General features: G+C 51.8%; 1 protein-coding gene across 1 annotated transcript in view; it reads right to left on the bottom strand.

Moving 5' to 3' along the window:
* Positions 1 to 26,486, bottom strand: part of ESRRB (estrogen related receptor beta) — a 55,740-nt gene extending 29,254 nt beyond the window's left edge. Inside the window, exons 1-2 of the mRNA XM_044229586.1 lie at positions 26,037 to 26,486; positions 8,086 to 8,202 (exon numbers count right to left, since the gene is read on the bottom strand). Of these exons, the coding sequence (XP_044085521.1) occupies positions 8,086 to 8,202; positions 26,037 to 26,433 (514 nt within the window). The 5' untranslated portion in view covers positions 26,434 to 26,486. The remainder of the gene's footprint in view (positions 1 to 8,085; positions 8,203 to 26,036) is intronic.
* Between the last annotated feature and the right edge of the window lie 258 nt (positions 26,487 to 26,744).

The raw sequence follows: 26,744 nt of genomic DNA, 5'->3' as shown, positions 1-26,744 counted from the left end.
CTGTGGCAGACATTGCTAATCGCTCACCCTCCCGCCTACGGATCCCAATTGTGCATAAGCCTTTAGATCATGTATCTAAGCAGCCACCCCCACCCCACTCAACATGTAACAGATCAACTAAAAGGTAATTTACCACCAGGAGCCTGAATTACTTCTTAGAATCCTTCTATCTCTAAAACTCTGGGTCTGTAATCATACGTCTTTTTTTTTTTTTTAATTTATTTGTTTGAGAGAGAGAGAATGAGGGAGAAGAGTGCACACACATGACAGCAGGGAGGGTCAGAGAGAGAAGGAGACTCCCCACTGAGCAGGGTCTCCAGCATCATGACCTGAGCCCAACCAGCGGAGTGGTCCAGGCACCCTGTAATCATAGGTCTTAGTTGTACTTCAGGAACCTCTTAGTTAGGCTTCTGTGAAGCTCCTAAAATTGTCTGCAAAATTTTACGGGTAAGTACTTGCAGATTTTCTTTTCTTTTCTTTCCTTTTTTTTTTTTAAGTACTTGCAGATTTTCAAAGCAATTCATCAATCCTTGAATCAGTTACAATTGGATTAGAAGCGGCCACAGTAGAGAGCATGTAAACAAACAAATGAATAATTTCAAGTTGGGAGAACTTCAGCCAGGAAGTAAACAAAAGGGAATGATAACAAAGGGAAGTGGGAAGAAAGGCCTTTGTGAGATGGCGCCCCTAGAGAGGGAGAGAGTCTGTCATGCTTGAGGATCAAAAGGAAACCAGTGAGGGGCACCTGGGTGGCTCAGTGGGCTAAAGCCTCTGCCTTGATCCCAGGGTCCTGAGATCAAGTCACGCATCAGGCTCTCTGCCTGCCTCTCTGCCTGTGATCTCTGTCTGTCAAATAAATAAATAAAATCTTTAAATTTAAAAAAAAAAAAAAAAGAAAACCAGTGAGGCTGGAGCCCAGTGAACAGGAGAGGAATGAAGGAGACCAGATGACCCTGAAAAGGTAGGAGGGGCTACATCACATGGAGTGAAAAGGACCAGAGTGAAAAAATAAAGCAGAAAAACAGGGAAAAGGCTCAGACAAGCCCCTCACAGAGAAATAATCCCGAGTGGCTAGTACGCGTAGGAAACACGCTTCTCCAATACTGGCGAACATACACATGAAAAGCCGTAGCAAGATACCACTTTACCCACACCAGCAAAAATTAAGACAAGCTGGTGAGGTAGGGAGCAACCACAAGGTCTGAACCCAAGTACTAAGTCAGTACAACGGAATCAAGAACAATTTCGTAGCGTCTGATGAAGCTGAGGCTGCACCGATCCGGCACTTCTACCCTCCCCCGGGGCCTGAAATCCCTGTTGTGCAACCACCAGGACACTGGGCGTGTGAAGCACTCCTCTCTCGGCAGTAGAAAGGAAAAACCAACTCCCCCAAACTCACCCAGTGACACCACAGTGCAGCAGTGTGCAAACTAAGGTCTCTGGGCTAAACCCAGGGCTCTCTGCCTGTCCATCAGAGCATAGTTCTGTTCATTCATCTCTCCACCGTCTGTGGCTGCTTCAGCCCTGGAACAATGGTGAGTTCCACAGCTGCCACAGAGGCCTTCAGGTTCCTAAAGCCTCAAATGTTCATCCTCTGGCCACCTCCTGCTAAGCAGCAATGAAAATGAATGAATTACAGCACAGTGGTATTCATCTCAGAAACATCATCTAAAACATTCCAGATGCAGGACACGTAGGGTGTCATTTCATTTAAACAAATCCCCCCACTTTAATACCCACAGAGATATAAACACGATCAAACTATTTTAAAAAGTGAAGGAAAACCAGTGTGAAACAAGGGTTAAGTTACCTTTGAGGGTAATGAAAATGGGGGAGGGCACAAAGGGAACCTGAAAAGTCAGGGCAAAAAATTTTTTCAGGAGACTGGGTGGCTCAGTGGGTTAAGCCTCTGCCTTCAGCTCTGGTCATGATCCCAGGGTCCTGGGATTGAGCCCCGCATTGGGCTCTCTGCTCAGCAGGGAGCCTGCTTCCCCCTCTCTCTCTGCCTGCCTCTCTGCCTACTTGTGATCTCTCTGTCAAATAAACAAATAAAATCTTAAAAAAAAAAAAAGCTATTTAAAAAAATGGAAGGTATCAGTATTCATCATACTTTACATATATTTCTGACATATAACAGTGCTTGCCTACCCAAATACATTATTCCCCTTTTCCATACCAATAGACTTTTAGTAGGACACATAGCATCCCACTGGCTGAAGACTACAATTCCCAGACTTCCCTGCAAGGGCATGGCCATATGACCAGGTTCCACCAATGAGCTATGAGTAGAAGGAACACATGCCACTTCTGGATCCCATCCTTCCAATGAGCTGGCCAGCTTATGCTTCCTTCGGCTACCTGAGAGATGGTATTAACTGGGTCCACCCGCTAAGGCTGGCCAAGCTGCCAGCCAGTCCCAGTCCACCTCTGACTTCTGGACTGTTACATGAGAGATGAGAGGGCTACACAACTATCCTGTTTAAGCTTCTGGTGTTGGTTCATTTGTTTGGAGAGGGGAAGGGAGTCTCTTTTTTATAGAAGCTCAGCCTCAGCCTAATATACTATGAATATTTTCCTGAATTTACTCAATGTTTACTTTTTAAGGATTTTTTTTTTTTTTAAGTGGATGGGGTAAGGAAGTGGATACAGTAAATGCTATCAGGTCTTCGGGGAAGTTTTGCTGGGATGGGGAACGAGGTGAGAGCAGGTGAGGATGAAGGTGAAGGGTCAAAATACAGTGGTGGGGGCTTAAATTTAAATTTTGATGTTATAAGGGGAGAATAAAAGTATGTTTGTGTGCTGAGGAAGATGATCCGGCAGTGAGGGACAGAGTGATGAGGCTGGAAGCAGAAATGATGCCACAGGACTGAAGTCCTTGACGAAGAACGAGTCAGAGCACAGGTGGGGAGACAGGCTTTTGACAGGAGCAGAGACAACTCTAAACAGGGGTGAGGACAGGAAACAGCGGGTAGGTTTGTGGATTCGATAGCTGGTGGGTAAGAAACTCCCCCACTTGACTGTTTCTATTTTTTCAAGAAAATAGGCAGCAAGGTCATTGGCCAAGGATGGGGGAGCGAGGCTACGGGAGGTTCAAAACTGCCTCCTGGATCACAGAAGAAAATCAACCATGTAATATGGTGAAGACCATGGCTCTCCAATCAGTGACTGACATGCTACTTTGGGGTACAACTCTGGGGCTTTCCCTGAAGAGTTGGGAGCGAGATGAAAATGACTATGATTAGGATTCCCCATTTACAGGAAAAGGAGGCTTACGGAGGTTTAAGTAAGGCACCAGAGGAGCTGAGCAGTGGTGACGCTGGGTCTCGCTGGGTCTGTACAACCACCGAACCCATTGTTTCATGCTTCAGCACAACGAAGTCCTACTCGGACCGTAATAAGGATTCAGCACAGAGAAGATCAGGCCCTATGGCTTCAACAGGTTAACAGCTCCCAACCAAAGGTCACCCCCGATCATCGTGCCTGACCAGACCAGACGCTGCAGCCGCATGAGAAGAGCTCGTGAGCCGTCAGACTTGAGTGTGTACACGCACGTGTGCACGTGTGTGCGTCGGTGTGCACGCATGTAAGATGGCAAGTGGTTGGGGGTGGGGGGGGAGATACAAATATGTATCGGGGTTCTTGGGCTCTAGTTCAAAACTACTCTCTGAAGTGCCGGAGAGCTGGCTTGTTTCTGAACGCTAATGCATTTTGGAAAAGAAAAAAAGAATTTTTAAAAGCAAGTCACCTCTCATCCTCGTTCTTCATTCACAGGGCCAGCAAAGTGGTATTTCTGGCAGGGGCTAGAGGCAGAAATACTCTATAAATACAAAGCCATTAAATCCCATGCAGCGGGAACCTGATCGGAGCCTCCTTTTAATTTCCTGACATGAGCTGGCCACTAACCCAATTACCCAGAATCCCCGCAGGAGCCCTCCGCCCGCCCAACAAGCACAAAGACAGTGAGAGCATATTGCACGGATGTCAGCCCAGCTTTCACTGAAATCAAATATCTTTTAGAAAACACTTGGGGAAAGGGGGGCAGGGGCCGAGGGAAGAGCAAACGGAGAGCAGGACAGGGAGGCTGCCGGCCTGAGGCAGGTGAAGTGAGGTGAGGAGAAGTGAACCAGCAGGACCGCGTCCTTCGAGGGGGAGCTGCTGGAAGCCCAGAGCTGTACTGAAGCCTGAGGGCTCTCTGAGAAAGCCAGCGAGCGGTTCTTCAGGCTCTTCAACGAGAGGCTATCAGGCCACACCGCAGCCAGGCCAGTTAGCCCGTCTCTCAGGGGAGAGCTTCTCCAGGGGCGTCCCAAGGGTCAGGCTCATCCTGACTTTCGACCCCAGACAGAGGCACAGCCCTGATGGGTACCACCTCTGAGATTCCCACCAGGGGATCCAGGAGGAAGATCGGGGCAGCCAAGGTGCCCAAGAGGTGATAGCTTACAGCAGTCCCACAGCGGGTTTCGCCGAGGAGCTGTTCCAGCTGGGCCGCACCCCGAACTCCGAGGCCCTACACGTGACAACACGGAGGCCCAAGAGCATGTGGAAACAACACGCAGGGCGAGATCCCCTCAGGGCCAGGAGGAGGGCGCAGGGACCAACTCCCAACCTAGTGTGGATTTTGTAGTCAACGTTTTATAAAGAGAAAAATCATTTTTTTTCGCTCTGAAAATACAGACTTTCACGCGCTGGATTTGCTTTAAGCGAGACAGACCCATGGGCATCGCCTACATTGCTCAGTCGATGAATCCAGAGCCTACGGTGGCCTCAAGGCAGAGGCTGAGCCAAAGGAAGCCACATGACGAGACATCTCCCCCCACCCCCAGCCCCCCAGTTGCTGGCCCCCTCCCCCATCATGAAACACTCTCTCAGGTTGTTTTACTTGAGAAAAGAAAACCTGTGAGAGACTTCTGGAGCTGCTGGGCAGAAGGCAGGAAACAGCCTTCAGATGTGTAGGTGGGATGGGGAGGAAGAGGAGCTGGCATTCCCATCCTTTCCCCGGCCTCCCGCCACCCCCATAGCCGTGTGCCGGACCCAGGACCCGGGCCCCCAGTCCCCCGTTCCTCTGTGAGAGGCCCACTGTGGAAGCTTGTGGAGGAGCAGCCACTCCTGGGAAGACTCGAGTCTGCCTTTCAGAGTCAGGTCAGCCTGAGGGAAGCAGGGAGCCTGCGCCTGTCCCAGGGGCCTGGGCTCCTGCTCACCAAGTGGGGGGGGGGACAACCAAACAAAAGCAGGAGCCAGAGCTGCTGCCAAGAGCCCCTGCCTGGCAGGGACCCAGGCGCCTCCATGAGGCAAGCTTCTAAGGGGGATGGTCCCCGTGGAGCTTCTGATCGCAGGATCCCGCCAAGGCTCAGCATTGCAGGGGGGCTGGGGGGCTGGGGAAAAACTAAATGGAGGCGCTGGGCTTTGTCCACACTCAGGTGCCTTTGTGTCACCCTGCCCCCTCTGGATTTGGAACTGCCAGCTCTGGGGGAGGGTGGGGGTGGGTGAGTGCTCCCTCCTCCTACAGGAAGAGCTCCAGAAAGGGCCTCACCAGGCTGGGGCCCAGGCAGTTTACCTCAGCACACCTGCCGCACTCCTGCCAGCCGTCTCAGATGCCCCTGGCTGCCACCAAAGAGACATGCCGTCCTGCACCCTTGCCTGCAACCGAGTCCTGGGCCAACCACAGGGCTACACGGAGCAGAGGGAGCCCAAAGTAGGGGCCCACCATGCCCGTCTTCCCGAGGCAGAGTTTCTGTCAGGCCCACATGCCCTGAGCACCCCACACTGGGGTCTGGCATCTGCTTGGCTTCTCTGAAGAGGCCCACTGGGTACCTGAGCTACCTTTGCCTCCAGTATGCACTTGGCCACATGCACTTCTCTGCCACCAGTGGGTCCCCCCCCGGGCCACCCCCTGTTCTGGGGGGGGTCACTAGAAGGCACTCCCACTCTCTTCCCAGTACTGGGGAGTCCCTAAGGAGAGTCTTCGTCAGACACTGTCTTTAGAAAATGACAGGGATTTCAAGTGGCGGTCCTCCCGTTTTCATCCCTCCTCCTCCCTCCCCTGCTCTCCACGCCACAATCCAGGGCTGCGGGTGGGGTGGCCTGGGGTTGGGGCGGCCTGGGGTTGGGGCAGACACAGCACAGAGCACTGGGAAGCTCCAGGCTCTGGGCCCAGAGCCCCACAAACGTCAGGTCTCTTGAGAGACCTCAAGCCCCAGAGCGTGTTGCTAGCCCAGCAGCTCCCCTCTGCCCTAAGTCCCTCAGATGCTGGTAAGTAAGAAGAGAGAAGCCACAGACTATAACCAGGAAAGGCCACTGGACAGCTGGCCCCTGACCTGCCCCGGCCCCCTCACACCGAGCCTCCCCCAACGCGGTGGAAGCCCCCATCCTCAGGACTCAGGATGGAGGAGCCTACGACCTAGACACTGTGAGGCTGGTTTCCAGCAGCAAATGGAAAGGAAGTCAAGAGGCCAGCACCAAAGCAAATACCAAGGGCCTTTAAGCCTCTGTTTCCTCCCCTGTGAGCCCCAGAGGGCTCTGAAGGAGCAGAACGAGCCTAGTGTTAGAGTCTGAGGACCTAGTTCAGCTACCAGCGTGGGTCATACCCTACAGCAAGGTAAGACCAAAACCGTGTAGAATCAAAATGAAGGAACTCACAATCTTTTAGCAGGTCTACGACAGCCCATTGTTAATCTAGAAAGAGGACTGTTCTTCGTTGACACCCCCCCCCATGAAGCCCCTGGCATGTTTCTAACAGCCAAGCAGAATGAGAAAGGCAATCCCAAGGCCAACATGCCACGTTGGGGGTGGGGGGGAGTGTAGCTGAGGAACCACATCAGCAGCTTGTTTTAGAGGTCCACACGTGGGGCTGGGCCAGAGGGGGCTGCTGGAGATAGAAACCAGGGGAGGGGTCTCTGATTTCCACAAGGTCCAGATGGTCCTACCTACAAAACATCCTAAAATTCGTGCCTTCTTCCCAGGTGGATGCAGGGAAAGGACAATGAGAGGAGTGCCGTGGGGCCCTCAAAGGCTGGGCTGGGCTTCCAGAAGCCCCCTCTGAGAGGAGGACTACATTCCAGACTTGCCTGCCCCTTCCCTTTCTCTCCCAGCCTCTCCCCGTCATGCGATCATCAGCACACCCCTCTTTTCCTGCCTCTTTCCACTTCTGGAAGGATCCCAGGACCCAGCATCATAAAAGCTGATGTGTAAGAACCTGCACCTGCTCCCTCTAAAGCTCAGGCAGAGGACACACACACACACACACACACACACACACAAACCATCCCCCAAATGGTCCTCAACAAGGGTCATCTATCTGAGCACATCAACAGGGCAGGTGACAAGGAGCCCCAGCACAGCGCCGTCCAAAGGAGAGCCCCAGGTCATTTGAAATTTGCCAGTAACCCCTTTAAAGACAGTAAAAAACAGCAGGTGATATTAACATCACACTATCTTTTGTTTCACCCAATATATCCACCATATTATCACCTCAACGTGCAATCAGTTTTTTAAAAAATAATTACTACACTATCACGTTACTCTACTTCTTATCATCCTGGCTACTGTTTGGAGCCCATGGCCTGTGCTTGAGGATGAGGTGGCGAGGAACGTGGGGACGAACGGGACCTCCACAAGGTGACGCCAGTGTCTTGCCCACGTGCGGCAGAGCACAGCTACCCTGCTCAGGTGAAGAGGACATGCTCTGTCACTCTGGGCTTTAGTGTCTCTGCTCTTTGGCCACCTAGACACAGGGACCCACCAGGGAGAGCAGCATCCAAGCCGACTGCAAACTGGGGGCTCAACCCGAGAGGAGGGCCTTCCCCAGCCAGCTTTTCGGGGCCCAGGTGGGGTCCTTCCCCAAGGATCCTGATGCCCCACATCTCCCTTCAGAGTGCAGCTCCGAGGCTGCTGTAAACCTCTGTGAAGCGTGTGTGTGAGGGAGGAGGGGTGGGTGCCCCCCGGGAACAGGGTCCTTAGCTGGGATGTGGGGAGAGACATCCAGGGCTCTGCACCAGCCCGGGGACAGGGATGCAGGGACTCGAGACACCCCCCGGGAGCAGGGAACCCAGGCCTCAGCGAGGGTGCAGCGTGACTGTGCGGGCCTCTTACCTTCCTTCAGCATCCCCACTTTGAGGCATTTCATGAAGCGGCAGGCCTGGCAGGACTTGCGCCTCCGTTTCGTGATCTCGCACTCGTTGGTGGCGGGGCAGCTGTACTCGATGTTCCCTGTAACCAGACACACACGGGGTTGCGGGCGGCGTCCCGGGCCCTCTCGGCCAAGCACAGGCCGGCCGGGGATCAACCGGCCGGACCTACAACTGCCCCTCGTCCCGAGGTTCCCACAGGGCAGGGGCTCCCAAAGCAGGTGCTCTGAGGCGCTTGTCAAAATCTTTCTGCCTTCCTTCAACACAGAGATCCCGGAGTCCTGGGGGTCTGGGTGGGCCTGGCAGCCACAGCTTGGGGGAATGGTAACCCCCAGCTCCGAAGGCACCCCTGAGCTAGCATTTTATCCCAGGCAGAGAACATGCCCTTGTGCTGACCAGGATGTAGGTGCAGACCAGCCGTCCCCTACGGCGTCCAGCCCCAGGTCCCCAGTCAGGGGCAAAGCCCTCTGGGAGTTCTAGCCCCACGGACCCCAGGCCTCTCAGCCTGCAGACCACAAGGAAATCACTTTCCTCTCGCAGATCTGTTTCCTCCTCTACAAAGCCGTGCGCTAGCTCCAAAAGGAAAGATTAGCAAGATCATGGTTATGAGATTGCTTTCACAACTGTAAAACACGGGTGCACCCGGCTGGCTCGCCTGGTGGAACATGGGACTCTTGGTCTCAGGGTGGTGAGTTCAGGCCCCATGCAGGACATAGAGCTCACTTAAAAAAAAAAAAATAGAAGAAAAAGAAAATGGTGTAAAGCACGATTCAACATGGAACTGATGATTGTATAACCACAGTGCATTACTACAGGGGTGCGCTCGTGATCATTTTCTCTCTCGTCCCTTTAATGAATTATAGTGACGGCTGCCACTGTTTACCACTCAGACTCCAGCCGCCCTGAGGTCAGCCCCTGCCATGCAGAAGCCATGCAAGAAAAGCTGGTTGGGTGAGTCACCTTCACGTCACCTACGGAATCCTTGGAGCAATCCCCCCAAGCAGGTACTGATCCCGCCCCATCCTACAGGAGAGCTGTGCCTGCCTTTCTAACACAGAACACCTCTATGCTTCATCCTCTTACCTTTCTACAGTTACTTAACAAATATGCATTGTGCCGCTATCAATGCAGAGAAAAGCAACAGGAGGGAAAGGGGGCACAGAACAGTTGGAGAGAAAGGCAACTGGAAGGTAAAATCCAAGACAGCGAGCGACCCTAGTGTTTTGTTTTTGTACGGTCTTCCTGGCCACTGTCCCAACCCTGTCCCTACCTCCCATGCCTGTGGTTTTCAAAGAACATACACGAAACTAGTGCAAACCTCCTACCCCCACCCCACCCAGATGCCCAGAAGGCTGTCTGCCCGATCCCCAATCCTGAGGTCGAGGGCCACTCCTTTGAAGCTGGGGCGCTGTTTGGCCCATCTTACACAGCAAGGACACTGTCCTGCACAGAGCAGCCTCAGAAAGGTCACTCCCAGCCTGGGACAGGGTTTGAAAGGGCAGTTCCAGGCCCGCCTGGCCTCTGAATTGCCTTCCCCCTCTGGCCCCGACCCCACCCCACCCCTCGCATTAGCAGTTTAAACAGTCACTTTTACCATGCCCCTGCCCAGGGGTGAGCCCACCCAGACCTCATTTCACAAACCTGAGACTGAGGGAGCTGAAATGAGTTACTCAAGGCCACAGAGTGCCTGCGCCACCCTTGCACCCCACGGGAAGCTTGGGGAGACCAGACAGGTCCCTTCCTGCTGCCAACCCAGTAGCGGAAGTGGTCTGGAGGAAGGAAGGGAGGGGGCTGCCTTCTAGTGTTCCTGTGCCTCAGCTTCCCCATGTGGCAGATGGAAAACACTGACTGTTGGATTTTCTGAGAGCCAGTAGGAACCCACTTCTACCCCCCAACAAAGTGCTCTGAAGTAGTAAAATTGTTGAATCCCAAGTGCAAGGTCAGTGCTCAGTCAGTAACCTTAGCCGCCTTTCGCCTTTCGTATTGGTGAGGAAGCTGCCGGTTTGCCTGGGGCACCTTAGATCTCTATCTCTCGGCCTCTCCCCATCCACTGTGAATTCTAGGCCTCACCTTATCATCTTCCTCCCTCCCTCTTCCGGTGGGGGAGGGGAGACTAGGAGTCACGCTCTGTGCTGGAGGGTGGGAGAGGCCAGGAGGGGGCCCCTCTCTTATCCAATGCTGTCCCTGTTGTAGTTCACACTCGCTTCTGTGACTTCTTAGCAACGAGGTTCAGTACCCCCATAAGCACAGAGTTGAAAAGATAAACAGGAGGAAACAAGATATAAACTAATTCATCCAAGTCTGTCTTGGCTTGGAAGGAAGGCTCTGTAGAATTGGCCCTTGGCCGCCTTCTCACCCCATGCCTCGACTGCCCAGTTCCTGGAACTCCGTGAGAACCGAGGCTTCCAGGCCTTTGTTCCAGCAGCCCAGAACAATCCCAGTGAGCTCCCTCTGCCTCCTCACCTGGTGGCCTACACCTCCAGGACCCACTTACGTAGCTGCTGCTGCTCCCCCTCTCACCTGTGGCCCTCCAGGTGCCTCCACCCACGTGGACAAGAGCTCCTCGTGGAGCAGCCACAGCTCTGCTTTTCCTGCGCGGCCTCTTTCCTTTTCCCGACAACTCTGGAGTTCACGCCTTTTTCCCTCCATCTCACAGCTGAGACTGGTGAGCAGAGTCCAGCATGAGGCAGAGCGAGGACTTGAACCCAGATGGTCTGGCTCGAGTCTCGCTCCGGACCACTGTGCCGGGAGCTCTCGGGGCCCGTCGCGGCCCTGCATTCACCTGGCCAGGTAACTCCTGCAGCCCTGGGAGTCTGCCCATGTGCTCTAGCCCTTCACCTCCCCTGGTCTCGGCGGCACAGCCAGCCTGTCAGCCCTTGAAGGAGGATGGGTCCCAGGTATGGCAGGATTGTTGCTCCAGCAGGGGGTCGATCAAAGTCTGTTGATTTGGCACTGGTGTTCTCCCAGGACAAGAGGACTGAGCGTTCACAACCAGAATCTGAGCAACGGTCTCGACCCCGGGGGTTGTGTGTGTGTGTGTGAGAGAGAGAGAGAGAGAGAGAGAGAGAGAGAGTGTTCTAATTTTATTTATTTATTTTTGTTCCTTTCAATTTGCTTTATGGCCCCAGCGGCTGGCTGCCAGCAAAGCCAGGCTGGTGGCCTTGCCTTGTAATTTCTGTAAGTGCCTCCTTGATAAAGTGATGAGATTAATTCATCAGAATTCCTGTGGTCTCTGGAGGGCCGTGTAGGAGAGCTTGGGGAGCAGGGAGGAGCCTCTGTGGTACGTACGTGGACACATACACCCAAACACACACCATCAGCAGCAGCTGAAGCGGAGCGTCTTGGAGGTGGGCTCTCAGAGGACAAGGACACAGTCAGTGGCTGGCATAAATCCGGAGTTCTAACACAGGCAGACACTACATCAGGCAAGTTACTGAACTTCTCTGGGCCCCTTTCCTCATCTGTAAAATGGGCACAGCACATTCCCCCTTCTAAAGCTGTGTGATACAGGGACAGAATGCACGTGAAGGGCTTAGTGAGGGAAACATGTGGGCAAACAAGGAACCAAGGCAACTGTGCTTACTTTCAATGCAAGCAGGGCTGCCCGAGTGAATTCAGCAGAAGACTCCAGGCTAAGTCTTTCCTAGGTGCCAGACATGAGGCTAGCCATCCGTTCTGACATTCAAGAACCTCAAGACCCGTAATGACCTCGGAGTTGGAGTGCCTGCACCTGTGGTGTGGAGGGGAGGCAGGAATGCCTGGAACCTGGCCTGGACTTCCGCCGCACCTCTGACCTCAAGGCGGAGGGGAAATCCCCACCATCAGGTCTCTTTGATCCTATGCCTCAGAAGGAAACCCCGAGGGCATCCCCATCAGCTGTCCCTGAGCAGCTGCAGGCAGCAGGCAGTCCTTTCCCAGGACTCAGAAGTGGTGCCGCAGAGCTCAGACAGGGCTCTGGGGGGACGCATGTCTCAGAGGCTTCTGGCTAACATCAGAGCCTGAACGATCCCCATTTTAGGTCATTGCTTGGAAGGGCTGGGATGGCAGTCACCTGGTTAAACCCCCCTATTTCTCTCTCTTCTGGGGGACCCAGACTCTCTTTTTCTTCTCCCACTGTCAACTCCATACCCTTCCCTTCCTCTTTCCCTGCTGGCTGGCTGATCTCATTCCCGCCACTGGCTCCCGCTGACAGTGCCTCCACCTACCTCTTGGCTATTTCCACTCAGAAGTCCCTCGGGTTCCTCACACTTCCTCAACGGAACCCATCCGCACCTGGTCTGCTCCTCTCACTGTGGCCCTGATCACATAGCAAAAGGATCACTAAGCCGCCCCATTGTCTAGGTCAAAAACTGAGGCAGTCTGGGTTCTTCCCCCTCCTTCAGTCCTAAGGTCCTTCTCATCCTACTCAATTCAAGTCACATCCCTCCTTCCCCTCTGCCCACAGCAAGTACCCACACTTATCACCTCTAACCTCACGTCTATGCACTCGCCTTTGTCTCCAGGTCCCATTCCCGTTTACCCCCGACACCACCCCTGGAGCAAAGTTAACAACTTTCCTGTGCAGAACTCCCCCTTCCTGGCATGCTGAATGGCAGCATGGGGGTGAGAACGGTCGCAAAAGAATGGACGAAGCGAAAACCAAAGTAGCTAGGGGCACCTCGTGGAGTTGGTTGTGTCCAACTCTTGACTTTGGCTTGGGTCGTGATCTTGGGGTCATGGGGTTGAACCCCCAAGGCAGGCTCTGTGCTGAGCCTGCTTGAGATTCTATGCCTCTCCTCTCCCTCTCAACCCCCCAGGTACTCTTTCAAAAACAAAACAAAAACCAACCAACCAACCCCAAAAAACCAGAGCTGCCAAAGAAGGAGCTCTAACTGACAAAGCATTTGTACTGCAGAACCTCAGAAGCCTCGGGCAGTGATGACTCAAGATACAGAAGATTTAATGGAGTGTAAAGGCCAGAAACAGGGGAATTTGCTAATCTGTACTTAGGGAGTACTTAGCTACCAAGTACTTGGTAGGGTTGTGGCCACCAAGGAGTGGTGAGAAGTGGTGAGAAGCCAGCTTAATCCCTGGGGAATATGAGAAAGTCAAGTTCTAGACTTAAGAACTCAGACTCCACCATGGGCAAAAGGGGCTGAAAACAGGATGACTGGAGAGTGAGACCATCCAGTCCACCTGCAGGCCTACTCCCAGAATTCTAGCAGTCTATACACTCGATCGCTCACCCAAAGGTAGGAATTTATAGGGCTCTTCCCCTGGGAGATTGCACAGCATCAGAGAGAAGACCGGCAGATAAAGATAAACCAAGGGAAAGCTCCTTCTCTTCTTTTTATCCCTCTTTGCATTTAAGACAGACAGACAGACAGCCAAGGATTACCAATACATTCATAAAAAAGACTTCAAATATGAAAGACTAACCAAAACAAATAAATGAGGGAAAAATACGTGGAAAGAAACCAGGACAAAGTAGTCAGTAGAAACAGGCTCACAAAGCAATCATCAGCATACTATCAACTTGAGAAGAAAAACAACACCACTGCATTCACGAAATAAGAACAGCGTGCAACAAAGGGTTAAAAAAAGTATAAAATGGAGTTCACAGAAATTAAAAAATATATAAAAATATTCAGAAGAGCTGAGGAACTACTCTAAAACAGAACAAAAAACCCAAGCCATCGGGAACAGGCTAGAAAAGATGTTAGCATTAGACACCTAGCTGATCCTACAAGCTCAGAATCGAATCACCAGAACTTTTCAAGAGAGAAAAGCCTGAAGAGGAAGTCATCACAAAGGCAGAAATCAAAGGAGAGAGGGAGGGGAGGGTGGTGGAAATTTCCAAGACCTAAAGAGTAGGTAGGAGTTTCCAGAAAAAAAGTAAAAGTTCAGAAGAATGAATGAAAAAAGATCGGGATAGAACTGGAGAGGTGGAGAACAAATTAGTAGCTGCCCGGGGTCAGGGAGGGGAGAAAGAGGGAGGTGGTTATAGCCCTTCCCTATCTGATTTTCTCTATCTGATGGTGATGGTCATAGGAGTCCATGGAGATAAAATTGCGTAGAATTGCAAAGAACACACAGTGTGTACAAGTGGTAAAATCTGAGTAAGATGTTATCTTTAGGGGGAACTGGGTGAAAGGTCTACCGGATCTCTCTGGACTATTTCTACCCCTTCTTTTTTTTTTAAAAGATTTTATTTATTTATTTGACAGAGATCACAAGTAGACAGAGAGGAGGAAGCAGACTCCCCGCTGAGCAGAGAGACCGAGGCAGGACTCAATCCCAGGACCCTGAGATCAGGACCTGAGCCGAAGGCAGAGACTTTAACCCAATGAGCCACCCAGGCGCCCCTTCCAGACTATTTCTTAAAACTGTATGTGCCTCTTTACCGCAAAACAAAAATATGAAATAGATAAATTAAGTAAATAATTAATAAAAAACTGCAACCTACTACACAGTCTTTAACCGTAAAATTTCAATCCGAGAAAACAAAGAAAGAAAAATTTTTCAGGGAGAGTAAAAAAACAAGTCAAAAACAGGAGATGGAGTGTAAGATCAGTCACCGTATCTGAACCCACAAGGGAAAAAAGGCCCAAGCCACACACCCCGCCCTTGTGAGCACTGCCACTTTCTCTTCCCAGCGCTCATTGCCCAACTTCACATTTACGTCTCTTGTTTCTTCTCTGCTTTGTTCACGGAGGCTTCCCCAGCACCCAGAACCGTGTGCAACAGTGAGGTCTCAAAATCCAGTCTCTAAAGGACGACTCAAGCTTCTTGAGGGGAGCACCGGAAACCAAGAAAACCAGCAATGGTGTCATGGGGCGGGGGATGGGTCACTTCCAGCCAGAATTTTCTACCAAGCCAAGATACACATCTCATGGGTGGGCTGAAGGAATGAGTCAAGACACTTCCACACTTCAAGACCTCGACAATTTTACCTCCCCTGTGCCTTTGGATCCAGAAAACAGGGGATCCAACCCAGGAGAAGAGTCAAGGACAAGTGGAGAAGGAACTAGCAGTCAGCAACTGAACCGAGAGCCGTGATGCAACCATATTCCAACAATGGAAAGATGGGAAATGTGCACGCGCGCGCGCATGTGTGTGTGTGTGTGTGTGTGTGGAATGGGCTGTGTAACTGGAACTAATTCTTAGTGTCCATAATAGGGAGTCAAGAAATAATGCCAAAACTTCCAACTCAGTAAACGTAGCTGTAAAATCCTATTAGTAGCTACAACAATAAATGCCAGGAGGAAGTTCTTCTTGGAGGGCTACCTCCAGATCCCGAGGGGAGGAGAGACAATGTGAAGGGCCAGGGACTATGAGGGGACTGACACTTCTATTGTACTTTAAAAAAACTATACACATATATTATTTTGATAGAAGTTACAAATTAACTTAAGAATTAAGCTCAAGAAATTGCCCAACCGCTCCTTATTATGTAAAGAATGAAATCTAACCTCCAAGGCAAAGCCTAGCCAACTCTTTATCATCGAACTGCCTCTGACCTGTCCATCCTAATCTCCCCAACCTGGGGGCCCACAATCTGTACGCTCGGCAAAACCCCCACGGAACCTCCAAGCCCTCTCCTACCGGTCAGTCTGCTAAACATCTGCCTTCAGTTAAGGTCACAATCCCAGGGTCCTGGGATCGAGCCCTCCCGTTGGGGAGGGGGGGTCCCCTGCTCAGCAGAGAGTATCCTTCTCCCTCTGCTCCATTTAACAACAAAAAAAAAAAAATATCTTAAGGGGGGGAAAAAGCAAACAAATTGAAAGCCAAGAACCTCCACCTAGAAAACCTTAGAATTCAGCTAAATGCTGCAGGTATCCCGTCCCCAATCTTTCTTGCAGGAGGACACCTCGTTCTTAAATCCCTCTGTTTGATTTTATCTTCCCTCCCCTCCCCCTTCAGGGACTCACGCAAGGTCTCCTATCACTTCTCATCACACTGACTCTACGGTGCTTCTACGAGAAGACCGCACCATTATTTTACGTAGCATCAAGAAAAAAGGGAAATCTTCCCATCAGACTGACTATGCTCCCTTGCCACTAGCATTTTCATTTTTTACTTGTGAGATCTCTTTGAGCTTGAAATAGAGGTTTGGGGACGCCTGGGTGGCGCAGTTGGTTGGACGACTGCCTTCGGCTCAGGGCGTGATCCTGGAGTCCCGGGATCGAGTCCCACATCAGGCTCCCAGCTCCATGGGGAGTCTGCTTTGCTCTCTGACCTTCTCCTCGCTCATGCTCTCTCTCACACTCTCTCTCTCTCAAATAAATAAATAAAACCTTAAAAAAAAAAAAAAAAAGAAATAGAGGTTTGATCATACAGTATTCCTGTGCATACACGGAAGAGAAAATAAAGGAAAAACAAATTAAAGGTGTCACTAAAACTTCTCCGAGTGGGACTCTCCTGAGTCATTTTTGATCAAAGTCATTGTTTTGGTGTTCCTCCACAGAGTCGTCCTCTCGGCTAATAAGGGAGTTGAAAGAATGTCCACTGTCTTGGGCACGGGGATTCCTCCATGGTCGCTGGCCTCTTTCCGCAAGTTCTGATATGCATGCGGGGCGGGGGGAACGGGGGTGACCAGCGCACAGCCCGGTTCAGAGAAGTTATAGCAGGAAACTGATCTTACAACTGGGCAAGACGGGGCTTCCCAGTCTCCTTCCAAGGCTCAGTCTCCCCTTCCTCTCACCAGCTCCTTCGCACTACGCCACCCCCCCCCTTCAGAAGAGCTTTCTCTAGAAGCTCTCCTGGAGGGCATATTACAGAAGAAGGTTGGGCCCTACCCCAGTCTCAGATTAGAGGCCTGGGTGGGGCTAGAAATTTGCATTTCCAACAAGTTCCCAGGGGCTTCTAGTCTCGGGACCACACTTTGAGAACCTCTGCCTAGAAGATCTCATTAGCCTCTAAAACCTTACACAAATTCCACTCTTGAGCTCTAGGCCCCAATTTCCAACTCTTCCAGGGTAAGACTAGTAAACTGGTCAACTCAACACGTCCCAAACTTTGTCCATGACCCTGACCTCCCAGCTGGCCCTTCTTCCACCAGGAAAATTCTTTCTAGGTTTCCGTGCCCCCAACAGCAGCCTAAAATTAAAACCCAAGGGTCAGTCTCAATCCGGCCACTCTTCTCTTTATACTGAATCCACTTCCAAAAATTTCTCCGGCCTAACCTCTCCTTTTACTCCTCCTGCCCCTGCTGACTTGGATGCCCCCAGCAGCGTGATTACGTGGATCTGTTAAACTAACTATGAAAATCACCTCCTGACCCGACCGCCTGCCCCTAGGCAATAAGCTCTCCTACTTCACCCAGCTTTTTCCCCAACCATCTTGCCAGAATTCCCTCCACCAAAAGGAGATGGGATTAATCCCCTGCTCTAAAATCCCGTCAGTGGCTTCCGGTAGCTGAACAGGAGCAGCAGAAACAAAATGGACTTAAGGGCTCTCATACCCCAGGCACCGAGCAGAAGACTTGACACGCAGGTCTCGTTTGATTTCTGCACTCTGCAAGGACATTCCAGTGGCACAAACCATTGATCAGCCCCCTAATCCCATTTCCTTGACAGGGAAATTAGGCCCAGAGAAACTAATTAACTTGACCAAGCTGACCAAGTTGACCAAGGAAGGAATTGTCAAATCGGGGTTCTAAGCCAGGTGAGACCACCCCTGAACACTATACTCCTCCTTCACAAAGCCCAGGGAGCCCTGTGATATCCAGCCTCGTGCTGCCTTCCCCGTCTGTCCTCTGTCACGGAGCCCCACCTCCCTGAGCCCTCCCTGGGCCCCACTTCCACGTCTTTCTGCCAGGCGTGTTCACGGGTCACCCCTGCTTGCACAGCCTTCCAGATGCCATCCCTGCCCTGACTGGGCTGTCTCACCTGACTTGCACCCTGGCCCTGTCTCTCTGCAAAGAGGAACAGTGATTAGTTTTTCCCCTCAGTGCCCCAGTGCCCTGCACACCACACAGCATCCGCAGGGTTCTGGACTCTTTTAAGAGATTTTTTTTTTTTAATTTGACAGACAGAGATCACAAGTAGGCAGAGAGGCAGGCAGAGAGAAAGGGAAGCGGGCTTCCCGCTGAGCAGAGAGCCCGATGGATGCGGGGCTCCATCCCTGGACCCTGGGATCATGACCTCAGCTGAAGGCAGAGGCTTTAACCCACTGAGCCACCCAGGTGCCCCGGTTCCAGACTCTTTCTGTACAGATGAGGAAACAAGAGACCAGAGGACCCAATCCCCGCCCAAGGTCAGCTGGCTGGTCAGGGGCAGGGCTGGGGACAGCAACCCGCTCCTGACTCCCACTCACTGCTACCTCTGTCTTTGCAGCCCCGTTAGCTCGTGTCCCCTGGGATCCCCAGGTTCATTCTCCAGGACAAAAGGCCTGGAGGTGGTCCAAGCCAGGATAACCCATCAATCATCTCCCTGCCCCCTTCCTGGGGGAGTTTCCTTCTAAGCCTGCATCTGGACCACCAGTGAACAGAAGCAGAGGCTGCCAGAGCTTCTTTCTTGCTTTCCTCATCTTAAGTCACAGACCCAGGAGCTGCCCAAGGGAGTCAGGTGACCTGCTAAGTTGGCCACATGCCCTGGGGATGTAGGAAAGGGTAAAGGGTGGCTGCACCTTTCCCACAGCAATGTATTCATCAATGGCTTCCACTTGGCCTCGGAGAAAGTCCAAGCGCAGCACACCCCATGCCCCCCACCCTCCAGGTCTTCCCTCGGCCTCCCTCCCACCAGACACCTTGGCCTTCTTTCTGGTCCTGAGATGAGTTGCTGTTTCCTCTGCCTCCAGGGCTGGCCCCAGGACTCTTCCATGTGCATTGCCTTACCTTAACAGTCACCTCCTCAGCAGGGCCCTTCCAAATCCCGTCTAAATCAGACCTTTTCTGCCCACTCGCTCTGGTCTCATCACTGGTCCTGCTCGTGCCCAGCACTTTGTCTTGAGGGTGTCATGATGAATCTTTACGAGTTATCATGTTGACTGCCCTTCCCCCACCCCCCAGCTGGCAACCCCCCAGGCTCTATCCCCAGCTCCCAGCACAGTGGCTGGGACTCCGTCAACAGTCAACACAGAACTGAGTAACTGCTTCATGAGCTCACATGCAAGGCAGGTGACTGTCCTTTAGAAAACAAACACTGTCCTTTAGAAAAGAAATTCTTATGATCCGAGCCTTTGTGACATCTAGAGGGTCCGTGACCATCGCTTTAGACTGACCCAACATCAGGACAGGCCTACGGCCCCAAGGAGACCTCAACCAGTGCCAGTCAGCCAGCCCACTGAATCAGTAACAAGGGAATAAAGAAGCGTCACCCAAATGTGGTTCTTCCTAGGAACAGAACCTCACGGTTGCAAATGCTGAGTGCCAAAAGCGAAAACGTCGTGGAAATCAGGACTGTAAATCGACACACAAAAAAACAACTGTCCTAATGGTCCGGGAACCGGACGTACAGCTCAAAGTGAAATTTTCAGGGTCAGAAGCCCCTCTCTGCTCATAAAATTTCAAGTAAGCAAGACGGAAGGAAAGACAGTGTGCTCTAAAAAACTGGGTTAAATGACCCAAGAACTCCCTAGAAAAGGCAAAGGCACTTTAGTCAAAGGTCCGTGTGAGAAGTTTGGTCTCTGCCTTTGGCTCAGGTCATGATCCCAGAGTCCTGGGATGGAGCCCCGCATCGGGCTCTCTGCTCGGCAGGGAGCCTGCTTCCTCCTCTCTCTCTCTCTCTGCCTGTCTCTCTGCCTAATTATGATCTCTGTCTGTTAAATAAATAAATAAAATCTTTAAAAAAAAAAAAGTTTGATAAACCCTGCTTCACGAAATGTGAGAAGGAAAAGTTTTCAGAAAAAAAAAAAGTGTTTTACAAAATGTGATTCTCAATATACGAGTAGAACTAAAATTAACACATTGTTTTAAGTAGACCTTGGCCTAGTTTATCCAGATCCCTGCAAGTTTGTGCATGCAAATTGGCCAGACTTCTCTGGTTCCTCCTCCCTGGGAAAGGGGTGGGGGGAATCACTGCAGGGATTGCCTTCTATGCATGGAGAACTTTCTAGGCACCAGGCACTGCTGGAGGAGGTGGGGTTCAGCAAAAATCAAAGTAAATACAACCCTATTCCTGCCCGGGAGGGGTGTGCCCTATGCCAAATGAGCAGAGGAAGAGGAAGCAGACTTCTCGAAGGAAATGCCAGTTAACTGGACACCTAAGGGACGAAAGTAGGGGCCAGGGGTTGGGGGAGGCAGAATAAAGGGACAACTACGTGTGACATGTAGAAACCGATGGCATGCAACCAGTTCCGGGAACTGGAAAATAGAGCAGTCAGGCTGGCCCACAGCCTGCAAAGGAAAGTGGCCGGGGGCTGAGGTGACCGGGTCAGCGTGGGGCAATCCCAGAGGACATCCTCAGCCACGTTCTGGAGCTGCCATCCACCCACAAGCAAGACAGCCGAGTGCCATGTTCAGATGTGTGTTCAGAACCGTCTCCCTAGCAGCACTAAAAAAAAGCAGACTGGGAAGGGCTGAGCCTGGCAGCTGGGAAACCAGACTAGAAATTACCGTGGTCAGTGGTCAGTGGGTGCCTGGAATGGACTGGGGCAAATGGAGAGAAGCATCCAGGCAGGGGACACGAAGGAAGAAGGAGACTCCACCGGCAGCGGTGGCTGGGATGTTAGTTTGGGATGGGGGGCAGGAAGCAGAGTTAAGGGTAAGACCCACAGGGCACCTGGGTGACTCAGTGAGTTAAGCCTCTGCCTTCGGCTCAGGTCATGATCCCAGGGTCCTGGGATCGAGCCCCACATGGGGCTCTCTGCTCAGCAAGGAGCTGTTTTCCCCTCCCTCTCTGCCTGACTCTCTGCCTACTTGTGATCTTTCTCTCAGTCAAACGAACAAATAAAATCTTTAAAAATATTTTAAAAAAGCTAAAACCCACTTCTGGCCTGCTGGGGAGGGAGCAGCGACTGGAGCACAGGAACACCTGAGCTTCTAAACACAGCTTCTGTTTAGGACTCGTTGCATCTGGGGGGCTTCTGGGACACCCAAGTGGAGATTTCTCTAGGTCCCAAAGGCACTGGAGCACGACAGGAAGGCTGATGCATGAGCTTTGGAAGTTGGAAGTGGGACTCATCTAACTCCAGAGGCAACTGGAACATGGGGCAGGATGTACTGGGCACGAGGAAGGTAATGAGGGCTGGAGGCAGAAGCATCAGGGGATGGGGATGCCGTTTTGTTTTCATTTTAGACAGGAATACTAGAGGTATTTAAATGCAGATGGCAGGAAGAGACTAGAAAGTGAGAAGATAAGAGAGAGGAGATAGGGGGTAGGAGGGTCCCTAGGAAGTGGGGAGGAGGTTGAGAGGCCCGGGTAGGAGACCTCTCCCAGCCTTCGCCAGCAGCATCCATAACCAGGCGATCAGTTGATAGAAGGCACCACAGATGCAGGGAGAGTAGGCAGGTCGGTGGCATCTTCTAATTTCTCAAGGTTTGGGGATCCAGCTTGGAAAAGTTCCCCAGGAGACTCCCCCAAAGGCCACCTCATTACCTTGGCACTTGTCACAGAGGTTTTCCTTACTGTGAGGTCAGTATCATCGTCCAGAGAGGGGCCATCTCTTAGGGGCACAGGCCCATTGCCCCAATTCCAAAACCTGATGTATAAGCCCAGGCATGTACAGTCAAGTACAAGGAGGAACTGGTGTGCTTAACCAGCCAAGTTCACTCCAAGCAGAAGACCTACAGGGGAACTAGATCCGAATCAGAAAGATGTTAATCATGATGACATCAGTCCATCCCCAGACTGACTCCTAGGAGTGCGGTGGTGCCTTGGCCAAAGTCTGCCTTCTTTTTTTCTGTGCCTCTGGGGCGGATCAATCCTCTATGATGAGCACATTTTTTTTTCTTTAGATATGCTAGTAAATTCAATCAGGCTGACGATTATCTCCTTTGCTGGGGAGCCTCCGCGCGTCCCTTCAGGAAGGTGCCTTCTTTTGTGGCTAAGTTCATCTGTTCAGGGTGTCATCATCACATCTCAGCACTGACAACAAATGCCCTTTTGGCAGAGAATGGGGCAGACCAGGCACTACCCTGTTGACTCCAAGCCCCCTGAGGGCAGAGGGCTGTGCCCACCCTGTTCAGTGCTGTCACACAGGGGAGTGCAAACTGTTTCCATAAAGGGCCAGGCAGTAAAATGTTCTAGGTTTTGGAGCCAGAAGGTCTCCACGGAAACTACTCAATCCACAGGTTGCCCCACCAAAGCCCCCAGACTCTACGTAAATGAACAGGTGGGGCTGCGTCCTAATCCAACTTGACTGCCAAAAGCAGGCTTCAGCCTGGAGGCTGTGCTGAACCCACCTCTCCAGGCTCTGCCCACTCCTGGCTGAGCGCCGGCACCCAGCACAGCACCTGAGCGCTCAGTAAGTACTTACAGAACCGCCTGGTGGGCTCTGTCAGTGGCGCTTGTGACAAGTGACCTTGCGGCGGTAGGTTCAAACCCCACTTTGGGTGAAAGATTAATTCCTTAAAAATAAAATCTAGGGGCGCCTGGGTGGCTCAGTGGATTGGGCCGCTGCCTTCAGCTCAGGTCATGATCTCAGTGTTCTGGGATCGAGCCCCGCATCGGGCTCTCTGCTCAGCAGGGAGCCTGCTTCCCCCCTCTCTCTCTGACTGCCTCTCTGCCTACTTGTGATCTCTCTCTCTGTGTCAAATAAATAAATAAATAATCTTTTTAAAAATAAATAAATAAATAAATAAAATCTAAAGAAAAAAAGAACAAAGAGCGGGAAGGAAAGAAAAGAAATAGGCACCTGAGAATTTTTTCCTTAAGTCTACCATGACATCCTTGTTTCTATAAACTTCTTCCCATATTGGGATAAGCACTAAGAGACCGGAGTGTCTAAGGAGGGAGGTGGGAAATGAGCTAGCATTAGCCTGAGGGCTTCCAAGCATCCACATAAATTCGTGAGTGGATCATTCCGGGATGGAAGACCCTCAGTCCAAATGATCAGACTTTTTTTTTTTTTCAATGGCCTGAATATCCTCCTTAAATGGGGTAGGTACTTAGGGGACCATAAACTGGCTTGGAGCCCAAGGCCAGGCCTACAGACTCACGTGGTCTAAACATCAGATTGCAGGGTCTGGAGGCCAGGTGCCATGTCTCCTTCTCCTGCTTCCAGCCCATACCTCACTCAGAACACGCACACAGTTCCCACTTGCCCCTGAGATCATTCAATAGGTCACATTCCCCTCTCCATGTTCCCAGATTTTCTATAGCCATCACGTCCCAAAACAACAAAGTCGAAATCGATGTTAGACTAACACAAAGAATTAATAAAAAAAAACCCAAAGAGGCCATCAGCTTTACAGGGTACTTCTTCCCTGTTCTAGACAGAAACCTTTTCCTGCTTCAGAAGACCAACAAGGACTTGGGACAAAGAAAAGAGGCAAGAGCAGTTCAGCCCTGACGGTACTAAATGCTGCTGTTTGTCCTCTGACTTCTAGGTAAAAGATCATTATCCTCTTCGTGGAACAAATAATTAAGACTATTTACAAATCCTTCCTATGTGGGCTCTTGACATTCTCAGCACCCAGGCCTCTGCTGAGGCTACACCAGCCTCTATGTTCAGAAAATGTGATCCAGAACCCCTCCTCCTCATTTAAGAGCAATACGAAGTGAAGAAAACAGGATAGTCTCCTAAAAAAAAGCTATTTTTCAACTGACCCCAAAGAATCCAAACTAAAGAGACCACCTCCTGAGGGGGAAGAACATGTAAACATCTGTTTGTCAAACATCCAGTGATACTGACTGGCTCTCGGACCGGAAGTTTTCAACCTCGACGGAGGCAGGAGACTCAGAGTGGCCACACAGTGCTTTTCCAATAGAGTTTCCAGGGCCTCCTCCCAGACTCAAGGGTCTGAAGCTGGCAGGGACGGGGATGCGTTCATTCACAGCCCTGGAGGCGAGCACAGCACCTGACGTAACACACTCAGTAAATATTTGCTGAAAGCACTGTGGGTCACAGCTCCTTCTGGGGAACGTATGAGGAACCAGAGTCTGGGGCTTTAGGAAAACATACTTTTTATTGCTTTACTCTTCTGCAATGATTGAACTTTTACCATTTTTTTTTTTGAGGGTTCATTGAAAAACCATTACCTATAGCTAAAATAATTTAAATCCTAAGTCAAAATAATTACACGGCTTTATTTAAATAGATGTCATGACAAAAGCTAGCTCAGTAAGATAAATTGTGTGTCTGTTGTCTTAGGAGTATGTCCTAAGTGGTATCGCGAAAGTGAAAATAGTACTTAGAAGCGTTGATTTCACACTTACAAGCTGCCGGGTAAGAGTCAAAGTGCTTTGTACATACTGATTCACTTACTCTTCTTTTAACATCTCTATGGGAGGAAGGAAAGACTGTATCTCACCTTACTGAGGAGGACAGGAACCCATGGAGAAACTGAGGCAGCAGGCCCAGGGGCATTCAGCGTGTAATGGACAGAGCGGTCTGACCCAGGGACCCAGGCGGAGAGTCTACATCCCAAATCTCCACTAATAGGTAAACTGGAAATGTGACCCATCACAAAGGGCCTCCACGGATTTAATAAATACATCATCACAGGAAATTTCAACAAATAGCTGAATGAATAAACGGCCAAGTCATCCCAGAAAAGCTCAACCTGACTCTTTCAAAAGTGAAATGGGGACGTGGGGGAGGGAGGACACCCTCCTCAGGACAGCCAGGCGGGACCAGGAGGGCAGGATAGGTGCCCCCCGGGTTTTGTCCAGTAGGTTACGAATTCCATCCCAGTGAAATGGCATCAGCTCACCTCAGTTACATGCACAAGGAGGGCTTTTGTCTACTCTATCCACAGCACAAGGGCTAGTGCTTAGTAGGTGCTCAAGGGAAAGTTAACGGAATGAAAAGGTGTGAGTGCTCTACCCATGACTGGCTGCTTTAAGAGTCTGCCTACCTCGCACAGGCTATTGCTCTGGGCTAGCCCCTGTACCATGAACTTGGCAATAGCTCTGTGAGGGTGGACCCATGAGTAGCCTCCGTTACCCTTGGGATGACTTTACAGAAAGCACCCACCAGGGATCCTGCACACGTTCATAGGAATAAATCACTCATGGACCCTCTAAGAGAGACAGCCGCCCTCCTGGCCATCAGAACACGAATCAGCTGGTAACACCCATGCACGTAAAAAGCCCTCGAAGACAGGCCACGCTGGGACCAGACAGGGTGAGTGGGTTTCCCTTGCTCTGGTGGCCTGACACTCCCAACTAAGAAAATCGTGTTTCACTTGTGCAATTAAAAAAGATCAAAACAGGGGTGCCTGGGAGGCTCAGTCGGTTAAGGCAGGGGCTCTCAATTTCCACTCAGGTCTTGATCTCTGGCTCCCAAGAGAGTCCCGGGTCCAGCTCTGTGCTCAGTAGGGAATCTGCTTGAGCTTCTCCCTCTCCCTCTGGCCCTCCCCCCTGCTTTCTCTCTTTCTCTTAAAACAAAACCAAAAAAGAAAGAAAGGAAAGAATCAAAAACAAAATGAGGAACTCTTCTCTTAGGGGTCTGGAATGGCAGGGCCAAGAACACAATCTTCTCCCCCAAAATCAACTTTTTAGGGACACGCCCTCGACAGCTGTTCCCCCTACCACTGAGAGATGCTGCACAGTGAGGCGATTGTGCAGATTTCCTTTGGGTTTTCTGGGGTGCCACAGAGGCATGTCTGCCGTCTGCACGACAGTCCTGGGGTTCCGAGTCTTGCCTGGAATCCCGAAAGGGAAACCGAGAGGCGGGGGGAGACCCTATGGAACCCCTGCTGTCCCGGTGCCCGGCCGACCCGGCAGCTGGCGGGCATTCTCCCCCACCGCCCCCCCCCGCCCGTTTCCCGTCGCCCCCGCCAACAGGGCATCCCCGCCCCTCCCGCCCTGGCCCTGCCCCACCGTCACGCACCTTGGATGGTCCTCTTGAAGAAGGCCTTGCAGGCCTCGCAGGACGCCACGCCGTAGTGGTAGCCGGAGGCGATGTCCCCGCACACGAGGCACAGGCGCTTGGGGATGGCGTTGAGCATGTACTCGCACTTGATGGCCGAGTCCTCCATGAGGCCGCCCGCACAGTCCTCGTAGCTCTTGCGACACGGGGTGCTGCCCAGCCCGGCGCCTGCGAACATGGGCGGCGAGTCCAGACCATTGGCGTGGGCGCCCAGGGCCAGGCCGAAGCCGCCGCTGGCGTCGGACGAGCCGCTGGGGCTGTGGTGGCTGAGGGCGTCGATGCCCGAGGACGGGCTGGACGGCTCCGTCTTGATGAAGGAGCCGCAGCTGGAGCCCAGGTGCCGGTCGTCCGCAGACATTCTGTTCAGCAGCCTGGGGACACACAGAGCGCGGGCAAGTCAGCTCCACCGAGGGTGCGGTGGGTGTGACACCCGCCCCAGGAATTAGCTTGGGGCTCCGGGCACCGAGTGGGCGGGGTGGCTGGGAGGGGCTCTGTGCTCAGGCCTTGGGGAGATAAAAATGCTGGCCCAGAAGGTCAACTGGTCAGGACACTGCGCGGCCCAGAGCAAGATTCTGGCTTTACCTCCCAGAACCTTCTGATTCCACACAGGAAACTTTGATCAGTCAACCTCAGACCGGGCACCCCGGCTCTCTGTACACTGCTGGCCTC

Source organism: Neovison vison, chromosome 13 (genome assembly GCF_020171115.1).
Source record: "Neovison vison isolate M4711 chromosome 13, ASM_NN_V1, whole genome shotgun sequence".
NCBI lineage: Eukaryota > Metazoa > Chordata > Mammalia > Carnivora > Mustelidae > Neogale > Neogale vison.
This window is presented reverse-complemented; position numbering and strand designations above follow the sequence as displayed.